The following is a 19,455-nucleotide window of genomic DNA, read 5'->3' as shown; positions in this document are numbered from 1 at the left end:
ATACCTCACATCACATGTGCTATAGATTTCCAGTACTGGAAGTGAATATCGGAACGCAGCCCATATTGCTAGAGAAGGAGAAGTGCCTCAGATCGTTCGTGTCACTGGACGTTAGCGCACATGAACTTATCTGCCTCAACCGCCATCGTATTAGTGATCCAAGTGCTCTGTGGTATACATTGGAGCATGCGACCCGAACAAACCTATAGATACAGCACGTTCAGGCCCGATTTAGATTTCAATGGATGAAATAAGCACCCGCTGAAGATTGTACGAGCGGTACAGCACTGTGGGATGGGGAAGCTTTCTGGTAGGAAAGATGCGCAGAACGGACGCATTTTCGTCCACGAGAGTGTCCTATTCTCTCGTTGAACCGAATATAGGCCATATTCGGACTGTGAGCGAACTGATCCATTGTGGATCAGGCCTAACACACGCGGTAAAAGTTACGGAATCGGCCCCGCTGATGTAGTGCCAGGCGAAGAACGCGAGCTATCTGGCGAGGCCGCGACCCTGAGCTCAATACATATATATACGTACGAGGCGCGTGGACGGCACTGCGCCGTTCTGCGTGGCTCTGCGCGAAGTTCTCCCATAGTGGTGGTGCGTAAGAACGCGCTGAGAGGACGCAGACGGAGATAACTACCGCGAGAGTACAGCGGAGCGGACGCACGTCGGCCAAAGCGAGAATCGTGCGGACGCGTGGTGGGAAAAGCGAACGAGAAGGAGAGAGAGAGAGAGTGGTCGCGCCGAGAGAGATTATATGTCCCGCGAGAAAAGGTAGAAAAACAAGGACAGAGAAACGGACGACGGCTAGCAGGAAGAGTGCGCGCTATCGCAGACGAGGATCCGCGAAAGGTCGTGGGTTCATGATCGTTCCGTTGTTGGAAGAATGACGGCGTGACTGACGCGACAGTATCAGACAACGACGACGACCGGACTAGCGGCTTTTAACAAGCTCCGTAAAGTTATTGTAATCCGCGTTGGGATACCGCGCCTCGTAATAAAAAAAAAAAAGAAGGAGACGTGAGTGTCCTTTGTGTGACAGTTACATATATTACTTACTCGATTACACGTTTCGTGTTTGAGTTCGACGAGTAGCTCTCGCATCAAGATGCCTCTCTTCGGAAAGAAAGACGCTTACAAAAAGATCAAGAAGGACGGCAAGGACGACCGATCGCCTTCCGTCGAGGACAAGTACATATTGAAGGATCTACTGGGAACGTAAGTCGTCTCGCGTCATTGACATACGGTATCATATCCGTGTGACCATACGGTTAACTGGTGTCGAGATTTTACGTAAACACTTTGAACGCATGCTTTTGTTTTACAGAACAAGTGTCCGGTTAATTCTATGCAAATATCTGATCAATGCGCTAATTACCGCGCGCGGAGTGTATCGGAGATAACTCTCGAAGGAATTTAATGTCTCTCTTGGACGTTAAATTGAATTAAATGTAAGCGGAAATAAAACGCGATCCTTTCCCGATTAATTTCATATATAGCGCTTCAAACGGCTATTCAATTTCCGGCTTGATCGCCGTTTGCAATTTTATCGCCGCAGATTAAGGAATTATGACGGATGAAAATCTCGATACGCAGCACACTTCGGAAAGTACGTCATTTAATGCGAGTCTGTTTATATGTGCGCATCTGAGAATGTTTTTACAGCTTAATAACAAACCACAACGAAATCATCGAGTCTTTTACGCTCTTATATTTCCGATAAACGATTATCTATTTAGTACGTATTTCTCTCCTCTCCTCTCACTCTCTTTTTCTCGACGATATAAACTTTTTCACTGACTCGAGTTAGTTACATAATTTATTATGAGTAATTTTTTTTTTTTTTTATACTCTCATTTTTTTCACACATTTATTTGCATAACGATACAAACGTTTGCGTTGCATGGTGTGAGGCATCGATCGATCAAGTGTTGGCTTTAACACTTTTGCTGCCACGTGTCATATGTGCGTGATATTCTAATTCGTGTGCAACTGATTGCCCATGATAATGTTATATAACAATGATCGATGAGGCCAAAAGGATGTTGACACCGTGAAATTTTTATATCACTAAGTGAACGTCGTAGCGGGAGAAACAGTATCTGTGTTTCTCGAATTCGAGAGCAGTTCTCCTCGCGAAAAAAAATAAAAAAGATAAAAACGAGCGCGTTCTCAAAGCGAGAGAATTGATAAACGTCACTTAAAATCCACCCGAAGCGACCAAGATATCTTACTTTTATTTTCTCTGTTACTTTTTTTTTCTCATCTTGCGAATTTACTTCCTCTTCGCATCGGTGTTCCTTCGCGCGTTTGAGGATTCACGATATTAGTATATATCTCGTGCAATCATCTTTCTGAAATGATTTTCTATTCACGTTCAAATCCAAAGAAATTCGCACGACTCTCGCATGAATACAGAATATCTTCAAATATCACGCACTACGTATGCTTTTTTCGGCTTCAGTCATGCCGAGAATATATTTTTCCTGAATGTTAAAAAACGTCAAATTTTGATAGTAATTTTGTTTTCGTATGTAGAAGATTACCAAACTCGGAACTTAAAACACGCATTTCAGAAATTTAAGCGTTGAAAGAGCGAATAAAATAAAAAGATAAAAACCAAACGGTTGCAACTACTTTCAAGTTGTTTTGCTGTTTCGGAAATGTAAAATTTGATCGATACGCAGAGTAGATGTATAATACGTAAAACATTAAAAAGGTAGCGAAAATGATATTAATGTGTGTTTGACCTTCCGATGATGAAACTTGGGTCATTATTGACCCGTGACACGAGTTTTATTTTTTGCAAACAATTTGTTATATTTTTTAACCAGGCTAATTAAAGGACGTGGATCAGAAATGACTTCAAGTTTACTGTTGAAAGGTTGCAAAAAGAAATTTATAGTAAATAATATATTAATAAAAAGAGAAAAAACTTTATATATATATATATAGAGTCACGTATAATAAAGAATAATTATGGTAGTAAATATCTCGTTATTTAAATGGAAAATTTTGGATGAAAGTTGCTTAACAAGGTAGAGAGCAGGTAGGTTATTTTCCTTAGAAAAACCACTAATTGTCTCGGGACAACCAATGCAGCGCAAAATGAAATGAACGAAGGACAAGAAATGAGAAAAATTAGATACGAGGGTAACGGAGCAATCCCTCGCGTCACAAAAAAAAAAAGAGACGGGAGCTTTGTAATTTCCAATTGAGTGAAGAAACCGGACGATTGACAAAATATCTGGCAATTAAGGGGATTATTTTTAAGAAGATTTTATGTGATATATACTCCACACACCTACACGCACATCTGCTTGTCAACCCTCTAGTTGATCTTTTTTTTTCTAAGTTTGAAACATTCTAAATAGGTCGGTCTTTCATGGGTTGTCTTTGATAGCTTCAAGTTTTTCCCTCGTTTGCAAAACGACGCGCTATACACTAAACGGGTTATACAAACGGAAGTACTTACAGTTTAATCTGCTTCCTTTTTTTCTCTCGTCTTCCGTCACGTTCAATGCGACATAAACTAAACTATTACATACATGTCGCGAAGAAATTGCTTTTCGTAATTTTCTATAAGCGGAATTCATTAGTCAGGTCCTATGTTTAAGATTGTCTCATATTTACGCACGTACGTCCTATATGTACACGTATATAAATAAAACAGTTTTAATTCTCAAGAAGCGACTATAAATAGGTGCTTTATAATCAACTGACTTTCGTTTGTCTTTTTTTGTATCCTCAAAAAAAATATCTTTGGCTGTCACTTATAATTTGTATACCTTAGATAGCTTCAGAAATAATTTTTGTTTTGCAATTAGGAGTCATATTTTAAATGGAATGTGATATTACAAGTTTGTACGTAATTTACAGACGGGATTGTTTACCAACGATTCTCGCGAAAACCAAAATTTCAACAATTTATATCAATAAAATACATGAAGATGTGCAAAGGAAAAAATGGTTAAATTAATCGAACAAAATAAGCAGTTTTGCGTAAAATTAAAAGTGCAAATGTTGAAAGTTTTATAGCTTTTTCGTCTATTGTTATAATAAATAATTGTGCTGCGCGCAGCTGCGCTGTTCTCACTCGCCGCTGTCCCGCCGGCAGCGGGTGGGTATATCAGAAGAAAAATATTGCATAATTATATGGTGAAAAAGCTCAGCAAACACAACCAAGATTCTCAAGAAGGGAACTTGTGACAATAAATAATCAACGTGATCAGTCCTTGTTGCTCAAGATAATTACTTGTTATCACACAAGTTTCTCTTTCTGAATTTCAATTAACTCTTTGCAATGGACAGACCTTAGAAATGACAACTGTTGGACAGACTAGGTCTGTAAGACTTAGGCGATTTTAAAATTAAATATCTCCGCGAAAAATTAATAGTTTTTCAATTTTGTTTTTTTTTTTGTTTGGACGATTCTGCGCCGATAAAAAATAAACAAATTGAAAAAATCTCTAGTAGTTTCGAAGATATAAGTGTTTTAAAAAAACTAGGTTTTATTAGAGACGCCGATATGCGCACGCGCGCAATTTTTGACATAGGTCTAGGAGATCCATGTCTGTTCGCGAAGGGTTAAATATAATTAACAAAAGTAATCAACATGTCACAAACTTTGTTTTGAATATTATTTATTATGAATGTTATCTGTTTGCGGGCCTTTTTCACCGTTTGATTATAACATGTGACAGCTATTTCTTTTTTGATTATATAACAAGACACTTGTACGTTTTTTGTTACGGCGCGGGACAGATGGTTGAATTGTTCAGAATATTATTGTTATAAATAGAACGTTAATACGTTTATTATGTTATAAATAAGACTTATTCGTAACTGCGCTATTTGCGTGGCCCCGTTTTCTCTTGAAGAAATTGATTAAAACTTCCTAGAGCTCTCAAGATTTCTTCGATACTTACAAATTTTATGCGCAACGAGTTTCTTGTGATAACTCGATCTTGACACGTGTTTCTTTCTATTTTGCGCGTCTTAATGCATCTGTTAGAAATATTCAGACACGTGTGCTTTACATGATAATTGTATAAGAGTTAATTATTCACAGCACACATTATTGTGTTGAAAGTCTGGTTTGTAAGTAGCAACACACACAGGATATATCGTTGATCTTTGAAAAAGATCATTTATTAAACGGATAATGATACTTTAATAGAATAACATGATAGGTTTTTTTAAATGTAATTTTAAGTAAATTTGCTTGCGAACGATTGTATTCAAATACCGCATATTTTTCTTTGTTTAGGGGAGCATTCTCCGAAGTGAGATTGGCAGAGAGCAAGGAGAAGCCTGGTCAAATGTTTGCCGTAAAGATCATCGATAAGAAGGCGCTAAAAGGAAAAGAGGATTCGTTAGAAAACGAAATCAAAGTCCTCCGGAGGTAGGGCCGCAAACCAATTCTAAGAGCCTAGCTACCTATTGTATTATTGAATGGATCAAGAGTTTCGTCAGTATCAATTTTTGTTCAAATAGTCCCTCTTTAAGATATTTTATACAGACCGTGTCAGAATTTGCCATGTCGGAATTTTCAAAGTACTAGTTCTATTATCGCTTAACTGTGAACTCTGGTAGTTTCTATATACCTATGCATGCTTTTAACAATTGCTTCATATGTAAGAGAGAATCATATTGTTCTTCTTTGAGTATCACGTTATCTCTCTTTTGCTTTGCGGATATCAGATAAATTCATTCATCAGATATTTGCCGTCTATCATTACGGAAAAGAAAAGTATGGAGCATCGACTTCTGCTTTGTGGGATTAATGCGTTGTGTTTCTCAAAAACCATGAACTCTGTTCAATAACTGCTCGATTATTATATACATGTGAGACGAGTATACATATACATGTGTGTATTACAAATATACATATACATATATATGTATATATATTTTTCTTATGTGATTAATACATTCATCATTATGCTTTTTCTTTCTCTAATATATTCTTTATATGTAATTAAACAGTGCTATTATTTTCTGCTCACGTGTATATTATTCTCAAAATATTTCTTTTTCTTTTCGAAGAACGCGCGCTGTGATATGGCATTTGAAGTGAATCCTGATGGCTGTCGTCTGTGTTTCTCTTACACTTTTAATGTGTGTGCGAAATAATGTATCTCTCGTATGTGCAAACTATAGTGTCCCGATACTTTCAAACGTACACAGATTTGAAAGGTTTTTTTTTTGCATATATTATTTACATGTACAATATTTTTTTGTATAACACTGACTCACGTACATTAAAATGATAAAAAACTTTTCGGTATTGTATCGAACTATATACATATATTCTCTATTTCATTGTAACTACTTTATTGTATTCTATTTCGTTGTAACTTTTATGTGTCAAAGTAAGATGAAATCAGATGGAGTTAACGAAACACAAACCCGATGCTTAAGAGAATTCTGTTGTGTCATTACATTATCATTTATTCCTCAGCGCAAAAGTACAAGGTGCTATATCTCACACAACACACATACACGCGCGCGTGTGTGTATATTGCTCAATGCTTTATACTTTAAATTAAAAACTCGTTTTTCTCTTCATGCATCATGTTAATTATTCTTGCACGCAAAATCACTAAACATATATTGTAACATAATTAATACTTCTAATCAAGTAATTATGTGTAATATAAGTATCAAGTAATTGTACATGTTTAAATTGCACACACACACACATATGTACAATAAAATGTATATAAACAATAGTTTTAAAATATCTCTTTTAAATACTGCTCTAACGTTATGCATGCACATTTATGGGACTTCAATAATATCAATTATCACATATTGTCGGGAATAACATTTGTTGTTATATTTGTTATTACATTTTTGTATGTGATTTGTATTTATCTCGATATCAGTGATACACACGCGCGTGCTAGTCTTCTCCACATAATACAGCGATACTAGTACACATTGGATTATGTTTGTGACAATTTGTTATACGAATCCATTTCTTACGTCATCATGAGAAGAAAACACGTCAGGCCGGGAAGAATATTGTAAATAGACAAAGTAAAAACCAAATTACCATGAGTAATCGTGACCAGTTTTTGTCAATGTGTATTACGTAATTGTGTATGGTATTTTTATTATACTTCGTAGGTTCAGTGAAAGTGCGACACCACAGAGTGGATCGCTCAAGTCGGATAGTAGTGGCGAGAAGAGATGGTAAGTCTGGGCCCCAAAGCATGGGTACCAACTACCTGTACCACTCTCAATATTCTGTATCACTTGACAATGTCATATATATATATATACATATTATACATATGTATATATTTACTTTTCAGATTATAAATATATAATGTCACACACACATATACACACACAAGATGCACGATCTGCACACATTTATCATAGCGTGTAGCATATAATAATATAGTTTCTTAACACTTAACTGATTTGAAGCTCACATACGTTTTTGCATACATCTCTATATGAATATTATTAATGAACGGTACAGGAGTTATTGTAATAAGCATAAATCATATTTATATTTGTTATATTTTATTTAGACGGATACATCTACTTTACAGAGACTTTATACTGTCAATAATATTGTCAGCATCAATCATCAATATCAGTTGATACCGATAATGTTATTAAAGAACATCGTAATTATCGCCGAGTTGTAAATAAATCAGAAACATATTGTAGACTTTATATGATCAATAATATTAAACATATTTTTTAATATTGACAATATTATAAGCCGTATTAAGTCGATATTATATGAATTTATATAAAAAAGTAATTGTGGTATATATAAAACTGTGCAATTAAAAAAGCGCAAGTATAAAGCTTACAAGTCTTGTGCTAATATTATTAATTTGTAAATTATTACGCAACGGGCTTTTGATTAAAATAACCGCTAAGCCGATTAATAGGCTTCCGGTCGATAAACGTTGATAGCAAAAATAATTGATCACCAGACTTCTGGTTAATTAAGCGCTAGTCAGCGAACTGTTTATGTTGGTGCGATCAATCGGTTAAGTGTTAACACTTTTTTTGTCATCTGACATCTTTTGTTGCGAAGCGAAGTGGATAGGAAAGATAAATTTGAGTCTTATTATTTGAAACAACACCTGAGAACGGGAACGCGATAAATATGTGAAAGTGAAATTGACGACAGCCGTTAGATAAAAATATTACACTATAACATGTACTCTTCACACAGAATAAAGGAAGTCTGATTTATGTGATAAAATTCTCGAGACATAATTATCTTGTATCGACACAAGTCCGATAAAACCATTCAGAATTAATAAAGTGACAGAGCGCTTATGGCACGATATCGATAACAAAATATTGTTTATGTTACCGGCATGACAGTGTAATTTATGAAAACGTTTATCGCAGACATGTATATACAATTTGTTTTGATTACGCTTTTAAGTTTTACTACTATTGTTTTTTCAAATAAAAAAGTTATAATAAATCTGTGTGTAGCGACATGTTTAAATTTTATACACTGTTATAAATTTTAATTTTATTAAAATTGGCTTTTGTTACGTGTCATAAAATATTTTTTGAAATATGTTTTATTGTAAAAAATAACGGAAACAGTTAATTACAGCGAACAACTATATGTTCTAAAATATCGATCAATTTATGTGTTTTTTTTAAAGAAAAATTAAGTTAACATTCAAAGATGTTTTCCGGGTTTGAACCGTGTTAGTGTCATTTTTATACCGACATTTGGTGAACACTTCATCAGAGTTTCAAGAGCAGCCCGATACCTAATATAGTATATAGTATCAGTTTGCTCTTGAAACCCTGATGAAGTGAGCTGAAATGTTCACGAAACGTCGGTATAAAATGACACTAACGCGGTTTAAACCCGAAAAATATCTTTGAATGTTAATACAACACACCGCGAAGGCATCAAATATCGGAAAAATGTAAGTTTTCAAAGTTTCTTTTTTATAGTAATCAATAAGTGACACAAAAAATAAAGAAAAAATTATACATTTACTTGTTTATTAATCATTTATTTGCGTTTCGTATGTTATGTATCTTTTTCTTTTATGTGATATTTGTGTATTTTTTTTAGTTTTGCATAAAAACAAGTGATAATGCCAAAAATTTTCTTAATATCCACAAAAGTATTTTACACTCATATTTCATCCACGAAAAAAATTCTTCACCACATGACTTCACATTATGACTTCTTTCACACGATGTTGCTCTAGTATTTTTAGTCGCTGTTGCAACAGATTTGATCAATTACGTTGCAGCAAATCTCATTTGTTATGATGATCTGACTGTTTAGCGATCACATTTTTACAAAAAATGCAGCGCAAAAAATAGCACGAAACACTAAAACAAACAATTAGGTTTGTACATACAAGAAAATGATTTAAAATAAAAATCAAAGAAGAAACGAAAAGTTATTATTTTATAAAGTTATCGTGAGATTAAAAGAACATCATGGAAAACCATTCTTGTTTCTTATATTTAATACAGTGGCTTCAAAAATTATTGACATACTTACATATAATAATAATGCACATAATGGTTTTGGGTTGTATGTCTTATAATAGAGAATTGGAAATTTAGCATTTATTGAAGAAATTATAAATGCCCGAATGCATATCGATGTGTCGCGAGATAATTCACTACAGAGTGCAAGATTTTAAAAACTTGTTTTTTATTATAAAAACTTCAGGAGAATTGTGTATTTTCTATGTAAAACGCAACTGTGCTAATACTTTTTTGAATATAAAATTTTTGTTCTTTTTTTTTTAACTTGTTTCAATTACAACATTGAAAGTTTTTGAAAAATACACTGCTTCCGTATATTATAAAACATTAATGGAATTTATTTATTAATTTATTACACATAATTTTATAATATTAATATATTTATTAATATATTACTTCACTATATAGAAATGTTTTAAAAATTGTGAGTGTGTGCCAATACTTTTTGGATCCACTGCAAATGATTTTGTTATATAATGGGGAAGTAATTTCTTCTATCTTTTTTACAGATCTTTGTATATACATATTTGATAGTGTTATTGCTTTATTACTACTAAAAACCAATTTTCTTGTACATAGCTATTCTATGTGAATTATTGTTTAATTCACCTGCGTGCAAAATATAAAATATATATAACTGTAGCCAATGCAATAATTGAGCATGTTTTAATTAATATATTATGTAGCTGCAGTCAGAATTGAGCTAATCTTGCATTGCCGTTTTATTGTCATTTATATATGTATTGTTAATGTATTATTTATGATTGCTTTGTTATATTGTGATTGAATAGTTAAGCCTACATACGTGAATGATTAATTATAATTAAATAAGACATGTAAAAATTAATTTAACTGCAATTTATATATTCAATGTTTAATGTCATTGTATATGAATGTATATACATATCTTTTTATATTTACCTATACTTAAAAGCTAATATTTTACTATGTGACAATAAAGAATCAAGAATTTTATGTGCGAGATAATTAAATTTTGGATAACGATCCTTCTAAAAATCCAAATATTGTAACAGATTTTTTTAAATTCTCTCTCTCTTTCTATAAATTTTGATTTATTTATCTTATGAAAAATATCTTCAAGAAATAATAAAATTTTACTTCTCCAGTAAAGATATACAGTAAAGATCATTGTAATATACATATTAAAAATCATCTGATCAATTTGTATTGTACATGTGCAATAGTTTTAAATAGGAAAACAAAAACCATGGATATTGTTTCAGGCTAACTCACCCCAATATTGTCCAATTGCTAGAGACATTTGAAGATAAGCACAAGGTGTACTTAGTTATGGAGTTGTAAGTATAATACGTGTTATTAATATGGTAGTATCAGACAGAGACACTCGAGACATTCAACGTAAACATTTTGCATGACATTAGAGTTACCGGTGGAGAGTTGTTCGACAGAATAGTCGAGAAAGGCTCATATACAGAGAAGGATGCGTCCGGCTTAATAAGACAGGTGCTCGAGGCGGTCGGCTACATGCACGACCAAGGTGTTGTCCATAGGGATCTGAAACCGGAGAATCTGTTGTACTACAGTCCAGATGAGGACAGCAAAATTATGATCAGCGACTTTGGCCTATCGAAGATGGAAGATTCCGGAATCATGGCAACCGCCTGCGGCACCCCGGGATATGTCGGTGGGTTTTCAGCGGAAAAAAAAAAAAAAATAGATTAAAGAGAAAAAAAAGAGACAGATATATTTTTCAAGCATCGACGATCAAACGTGTTTGAACTGCTCTGTTCCGTAGCGCCCGAAGTTCTGGCGCAGAAACCGTACGGCAAAGCGGTGGACGTTTGGAGCATAGGAGTCATTTCATACATTCTCTTGTGCGGATATCCGCCATTCTATGATGAAAGTGACGCCAATCTCTTTGCACAAATTTTGAAAGGTAATGGAGTCATGCGGTTTTTTTTTTATAGTGTGTTGTTAATTTTAGAATCTGTATGTATGTGTAAAAAAAAACAATACACAACTAATCTGTAACTTTGATATTTTATGTGTGTGTGTGTTATCTAAATAAAAAACAATATTGCGAGAAATATTTCACGTTTTTTTTAATATTTCTTAGTAAAGTAGAATGGAAAAATTAACGTGTACATATAATATGTTTTTTCTGCTTTGAATTCTTGAACTAGATCACTCGCCCGATTTACTTATTCTGATAGCCAAATCTATCTATATGAAGTAATAATAACTGTTCTCGTGGAATTGATTGATCGCGCATTAACTATTTGGTCAAAGTGTGACCAATCTGATTCCACAAAAACTTGTTGTTACTTGATTGATGTTGCCTAAAAACGATATATTTTCGTAGCCAGATGTTCGCGACAAATTTTGTCATAAAAATGACATTGAAAAAAGTGCGAGTGCTCTGGTTGAAATAATTGTAATGAAATTGTATGCTCTATAGCAAAAAGCTAATCAGATTGTTATAGGTGAATTTGAATTCGATTCACCGTACTGGGACGATATCAGTGATTCCGCGAAGGATTTTATTCGCAAATTGATGTGCGTCAATGTGGAAGAGCGCTACACGTGCAAACAGGCCCTCGCACATCCATGGTAAGTAGTTTTATCAGAAAAATACTTACAATAACTTCAAGAATGTAATTTGCATAGTTTTGCATAAATTTTGTGTATTAATACAAAACATGTTTGTTTTTTTTTCTTAATTAAAAATATAAGTCTAAAGCCAAAAAGTCTTAAATAATAGCCAAAATAAATGAATTAGATAAACGTAACAAATGTGTGCGAGAAAGATTAGAGTGTAAATTTTGATACACTTCTCTGTAGCTCTCAAAGTCGCATGAGAATATTACAGGAACTGATTTGTCCGTAAAATAAAAGTATATATGGATTAAGTAAGTAGATAATATATGCATTTTTTAAAAGCATTTATGTGTTTAAAACAAAAAAATCAAGTGATTCACGATCATGATCATTAATAATGATCATATATGCTCAATAACCTAATGATCATGCAATGTTTTAACAAAGATGTCAATGACAAAATCGTTTGCTGTCGCTGTAAATTATATTTATTGTTACGAGACACAATGCGCATCATGTATTGTTTGTTGTTATCACGCATTAAGCACTTTTTTTCAATACTCTTTCACTTCGTACTAACTATCTACATCTGTTTTGCAACTAACAGACTAACTAAACTATATATTTCTAACGTGTAACGTAACGTAATTGCTTGTGATATTGATATTTTCAGGATTTCCGGCAACGCGGCTAGCAATAAGAACATTCACGGTACGGTATCGGAACAACTAAAAAAGAACTTTGCCAAATCAAGGTGGAAGGTTGGTATCGTCAATTGATTAGCATGCGATTAATTATCTGTGTGTCTTTACCCACCAGGCGCCGTAGGAATGTCTCCCACTTGTGTCATGGTTGCAGCAAGCGTACCATGCAGCGACGGTAATACGACAGATGCAACGACTGGCGCTAAACAGCGGCCAGCAGCAACAGCAACAGGAGGGTACAGGCATGACCGGCCCCTCCAGCGACAACCCCACGGTACGAGAACGATCGCAAATCAGCTACAATCAGCACACTGCGCCAATGGAGCCGTCGACACTCTCCAGCAATCTCAGCAGCAGCAATTGAAGCAGGCGCACGAGCAACAGACAACTCCGTTGCTCACCGTGTCGAGTCTGATGGTTACGAATCTCACCTCACACTCCATTCCAATCACCTCTGCCGATCACTCGCCTCTATGTATGCGCAACAAACGCTTCATGTCGTGGGGCAACACACGCACCGCTCTGTCCACTCTTTTTCGGGACAATGTGTCGCAACTTAGAAAGCAACGGAAACACAAGAAAAGCTGAAATATCGCGCAAAAGAGAAAAAATTAAAAAAAAAAAAAACAAAAAAAAACAAAAAAACAATTACGTACGTATCTCGTGTGACGCGCGGTGTAATCGTCGCTTTTGAGCTAACAGAAGCAACGAGAATAAATTAAAGCCAATTTGTGTCGATAACACGAATGTAACATGTACACAAACATCATACACAAAAAACCGGTTACTATTGAAAAGCGTTAAAACTTAAATTCGCTTTAGCAAATATCACAATATAACACGTCTCTACGTTTTACAAACAGTTTGGCAATTACGTTCGTAGACCTTGTTCTTATAAGTGTACAACGTTTGCTATGTTGCAACATACATAAAAGCAGTAGGTCAATATGAATTTGCAGAATTATACGTTTCGCGAGAATCTGACGGGACGAGAGGCGGCTGCATCCTAGAAATAAGACTTGAAAATTGATTGCGTGCTGCGATCATGTTTTGCGAACTTTGTTAGATCGACTTTGCTCTATTATAATATAAAGTATACAGAGTGTTCTACAATTATTAGACAATATTTTAACAGCGCGCATATTCCACAGTTTAAATAAAATTGAAAAGTCCAATGCAAAAAATGTCGAAAAGCTGTAAATACGTTTTAAAATTGAGATAAAAATAGAGGTTTTAAGTTTTGTAAAAAAAAACAAACACAAACCCGAGTATTTACTTGGTCATGCCATACAGAACCAGTCGCACGCAGTCACATTATATGGATATGTTAACAAATTTATTCTTAAAGAAACACAAATAACGTTTCGGTATTTGGATTAGTTTCAGTTGCAGATTGCTTCATAATGTAACTGGGGAATTTGCAGATTGTTATAATATCACATCGCTGCTTTTTTGTACGGCAAAATAATTTATATATGACTATTCTCATTGATTTCTCTTTCTAAAACTCTAACAATTAGCACACTCGTGCGACGAAAATGCAGTAATGTATATATCTTCCGCCTGTAGGTTTTAATTTTATTAACCGATTTTTTGTCTTGTACTTTTCAATTCCAATTATAAATTGTAGAATATGTTATCAAAATATTATCTAAGTAATATTTGTAGGATACTTTGTACATACACACACACATATATATATATATATATACTTACATATATCTATGTATAAATATATATATTGCGCGAACAGAGTACAACGACAAGTTTTTATATTTTATAAAATTCAGTATAATAAGAGAGAGTAGCGCGGCTATTTGATACGATTCTGTGCAACATAGAGACCTGTACCGTTAGACAAACGAATACGATTCCATATGCTACGGTTCCTATTGTAATTTGATTTTCTCACTCGCCCTAATACATATACTTCGGAACAATGGAGAATACTTCTTCTTTGTTTGCAAAGAGAAGTCGGGGTTTACAGTCTGACTAATCCAAGCTAAAATTTTTATCAAAAGACAAACGCGAACTATATGCCGAGAGGTCACTTAGTGCACAGAGCTTAAGAGATCTGTTGTTTTCTTTTGTTTATTTTTTTTTTTTTTTATCTCGACAGTTTTCTTCTTTTGTTTGGTAAAAGAAGATGCAAATGCTTAGTCTCAACGGTTGAATAATATCTTAAGTAATACGTATTCTGTATGTAACGTGTGTATACTCCTCTCTTCTACCCCGTACATAGTGTGATATTATATTAATATATATATATATATACACACACACACATAAATATAGGGGATCTTGAATAGGATTCGCTGAGCTAGCTTGACATCTCAATACGTATATACATATATGTATATTATTCTGCTAATATCAATGTATTGCACCGTTTTAATTACAAATTTCTATATTATGTAAGACACAAAACTGTACATAAAATGCACAAATACACATTTAAATTCTTACATAGATTATCTCGCGTGCCTGATTTAAAAAAATAGAGATAATATCACACAGAAAGAAATACTTCTGTGCAGTTACTATTGTAACAAATAAATTTAGCAGAGTTATTGTCAGCTTGATTTGTTTGAACAATAATAGATAAATTTGCATATCAAGGGCGACCTCACCGATTTCAATGACTTATGTTGTCAAGGACATGTTTCCGAGTAACAATCAAAAGGTTTTTTTAACCGTCGCTTGTTCTTCGTTAAAAAGTTATGGACGAAAACAGTTTCATTAATAAACCATCGATTCTCAATTCACTGGATATAGTTTACACATAATATATAATATTTTAGACGTAATACGTCTTATATATAAATATTTAGTATAGAATAAATAAAAAACAACTATAAAAGTTACGATAAGCTTGGAAAGTGCTCAGGGACGGGTACGTCCCTGTGTGCGCTCTCCCACATAAACAAAAATAACAAACCTTGAGAGTGTGGTGAAAGTATTGCTTAAAAAATGTATGCGTGGAATATATATCCAAGATATATATTCTGTCTAAGATATACACGGTGTCAAAAACCGATGGTTCAGTTATGAAATCTTTTTCGTCTATAACTTTTTAACGAAGAACGAGCGACGGCTAAAACTTTTTGATTGTTACTCCGGACGGTCACCTTGACAATATATGTCAAGGTCATTGAAATTAGTGACGCCCTTAATGTGCAGATTTACCCAATAATACAAATATAACACATTAGATCTTTACAAACTACCGAACAAAAAAGTTTTTATCCTAATTTTGATTGATTCCTGTATTTTTTTACAACAATAACGGTGGTTTATAAAAACCTAATGTTGATGTATACTATCGAAAGTTTTTATTGTTTTCATATATAAAGACAGTAGATATAGTTTTTTTAATACGCTATGGTTTTTCGTTGTTATAAAACTTCGTTTTGTAAAAACAAAAATGAGATGAGCCCATCGCTTCCCACGCAATCAGTGGCTCATATGATAACACATACATACACATACACACAAAAGATTACTAACGAGTTGATTGACCTTAACAGTACTGATCTAACGTGGTGGCAAAAAATTGAAGATAATCTAAATAAAGATCAAAACGTTCACAAAATTTGATTGCATACCAACGTTGGACCAAGGGCTATTAAGGTCAATTAACTTCTTGATATTCTCAGAAGCCTATATCGTCACGAAAGATTACTTTTAACAATTGGAATGTGCCATATAATACATATATAGACATGCTAAGCAGACAAAAGAGCAAATAACTTGTACGTTAATGTCGTTTTAATCATTTATATAATATATACAGACGTAATAAAGACAACTCGAAACTAGATCTCTGGAACATATTGTTTTATACGCGGCACGAATATTTGAATTACAATCATTTGAATAACAAGAGATTACAATCATTTTAACAAGAGATAAGAAAAGAAAGCGAATTTAATTAATCTACGTTGTTTTGTATCTCGTGCCTTGTCGTTATTTTTGTTTGATATGTCGAAAACGGAAAAGCGGTAAAAATACTTTTTTAAAAATATATAATTATTTTGCCATATCACAAGACTGGTAGAATCGAAAATGACTTCGTGCGAAAATTATATGTATGGATGTACAGTTGCAATTTTTGAATGTTGCCCAGTAAAAGCAGTATGAAGCTTGTATAAATTTACGCCTAAAAAAAAAAAAAAAAAATCAAAACATTTTCAACGCGTACTCCGTTAGGGAGAAAGAAATATGTGATTGATCGCTGGACTAAATATTTTAGACGAGTTTGGTAAAAACACATGTGCTGTGAAGCACACGAGAGAGAGAGAGAGAGAGAGAGAGAGATCGAGTAATGTAAACTATTCTTTAAATCGCTGTTCTTCGCGATTTTACATATCCACAAGTAAATTTTCAGAGATCGATTAGCGACTTTCTGTGTTTCGACGTAGATAGCTGGAAGTAGAAACAGTTGGAATATATGGCTCTCGTTAAAAAAAAAATCCGAGTACCTATGTAACTAATGAGTAACTATGTAAAAAAAAAAAAAATACATCTATGTTGATTGCGCTTTACTGAACAAGCATATCCGTTATTACAATGTATATTCTCTTTCTCTCAGAGTTATAAACTATATTACATATGTTATGTATATACAGGGTGTCTGAAACGTTTTGACACACGCCTACAGAAGCGGGAGCTCGTCGCTTTTCATTGGCTCTCATATTAATTAATTGATATCTTATTACTAACCATTGCGAATTTTGCAAAATTGTACACGACACTGTTTTGTCCAAATTGACATCCAAATCTAACTTTGCATACTTTGGCTGTGTCGAAATTTTAGACACTCTGTATATAATAATAATAATAATAATAATAATAATAATAATAATAATAATAATAATAATAATAATAATAATAATAATAATAATAATAATAATCTTTTGGCATTGTCACACGTTAGGCATCCGTCCGTACAGCGGGCACTTCTTGACATGTAAAGAGGTATTATAGTAAAGAATTACGCCAAGTAATATATACATCGAGATACGATGATTATTTTGAGGGTGCGTTGGAGAACATCGCTCCGTAATGGATTTCATTCGATGAGCCACATTTGAAAAGATTCTAGCGTTTTGACTTTGAGATTGTTGATTTCATTTTTCTAATTTCATTTTTCTAGAAAAAAAAGCAAAAAAAAAAAACAAGAACACTTGTAACGTCATGAAAATCATGTTTGCTTCGTATCAAGTTTCGTGTTCTCAATCGCAGCCCAGAACTTGATAACGATGGACATTTAATTCACGGCCGTGGAACATATAAAATCTTTATCCGATGTAATGAAACACACACGTAAATGAGTATATGACAGTTCGATTATCGTTACTTATATATACGCTTGGTACCTCGGTACACACACCAACTCACCAAACTGTTATTGGTGTTTTTTCATTGTGTATAAAACTGACTTTTGAAGTGCCTTGGATGACATGATGATGGTACATCCACCATACGTGCCGTTAGTGAGAACTTTAGTGAGTGCTTATATATCGCAGAAACGTGTTCGCAATATATTAGTTGCATTATATAAGAACGATTCTTTCTTTATATAATGCTCAAGTGTCAAGACGTACTTATTGAGAAACGTATTGTACATATAACACAGGTGCAACTGAAAAAAAAAAAAAAAAAAAAAAAAAAAAATAAAAATAAAAGATTTGCTTTTTAGTGCTTTTCTCGTTAGTGCGGATAGAGAAGAGGATTGCTAATTTTTTATTGGGTAATTTTGCCGTAATGAACGTTGTTATCGTAGAATTGCGTGGCAAAACAAGTTTCCTGCGTTCTTTCGATTCCGATGCTATACAAGTGTAATCAACATCATGTCATCTAATAAGAGAGATTCGATAGAAAAAACAAAAAAAAAAAAAACATTCGTTTTACGCTAAAATAAACGTGCGTTGTGATGATGGCTCTGTGCGACAAAAATTCTAAAAAAAGAAACAACACACACAAAACTAGACGAGATCTTCTTGGGGAAAAAAAAACCAAAAAAAAAAAAAAAACGGAGCTTTTAGCTTGTACTTCAAAGTACCGTGCCACGTGAACAAACACATATCGGCAGGAATACTGTAAATGTGATGTAAAAATAAGCTGATCTTAAGTAGCAAAACCAAGAACGAATTGTTAGTGCAATCTCATCATATATAAAAGAAAAAATAAATAAATAAAAAAACACAAAACTCTAATCCGACTAGAAGCGCATAGAACAAGAGCGGAAAGAAAAAAAATAGAACACGAAGTAGAACTGACGCGATATGTAGACAACGGTGTCAAAAGTGTCAAAGTTCTTCTCACTGTGAATCTTTTGGCATCTGTGTGTGTGTGTGCGCGCGATATTATCACCGAGAACATATATTTCGATCATTTCTATAGAAAAACGTACCGTTTTTATTATATAATATCGACGCGGTGCGCGCACGAATACCAAATCTTCCTATACTATATATATTTTTCTCATTGTACAAAGCTTGTTGCGATCGTTACGCTTAAGAAAAACATACGGAGTTCGTCTCCCAAAAATACGATTTTGCCGTCTTATTGTAAAGAAACTATCTATACGAAAAAAAAAAAAAAAAAAAAAACTATACTGTCATGAATATATAAATAATCGAGATGA

The 19,455-nt window shown here is 33.7% G+C and overlaps 1 protein-coding gene across 5 annotated transcripts; it reads left to right on the top strand.

The window, feature by feature from the left end:
* The first annotated feature begins 486 nt into the window (after window positions 1–486).
* On the top strand, window positions 487–19,420 carry LOC109859159 (calcium/calmodulin-dependent protein kinase type 1). 5 transcript variants are annotated; one of them, XM_020437131.1, is made up of 9 exons: window positions 487–1,224; window positions 5,276–5,410; window positions 7,141–7,206; window positions 10,767–10,841; window positions 10,926–11,188; window positions 11,300–11,440; window positions 11,988–12,114; window positions 12,776–12,813; window positions 12,922–19,420. In XM_020437131.1, exons 1-9 carry the CDS (start codon window positions 1,115–1,117, stop codon window positions 13,392–13,394), a joined length of 1,428 nt encoding a protein of 475 aa, XP_020292720.1. In that variant the 5' UTR covers window positions 487–1,114; the 3' UTR covers window positions 13,395–19,420. The 5 variants fall into 5 exon arrangements, with proteins under 5 accessions (XP_020292720.1, XP_020292741.1, XP_020292759.1 ...); XM_020437152.1 differs by having other exon boundaries at window positions 12,776–12,863; window positions 12,961–13,254; XM_020437170.1 differs by lacking the exon at window positions 12,922–19,420 and adding an exon at window positions 12,346–12,413 and having other exon boundaries at window positions 12,776–12,812.
* The last annotated feature ends 35 nt before the right edge of the window (window positions 19,421–19,455 follow it).

The sequence above is a fragment of the Pseudomyrmex gracilis genome, unplaced genomic scaffold (assembly GCF_002006095.1).
Source record: "Pseudomyrmex gracilis isolate BER0280 unplaced genomic scaffold, ASM200609v1 scaffold_7, whole genome shotgun sequence".
Lineage (NCBI taxonomy): Eukaryota > Metazoa > Arthropoda > Insecta > Hymenoptera > Formicidae > Pseudomyrmex > Pseudomyrmex gracilis.
This window is presented reverse-complemented; position numbering and strand designations above follow the sequence as displayed.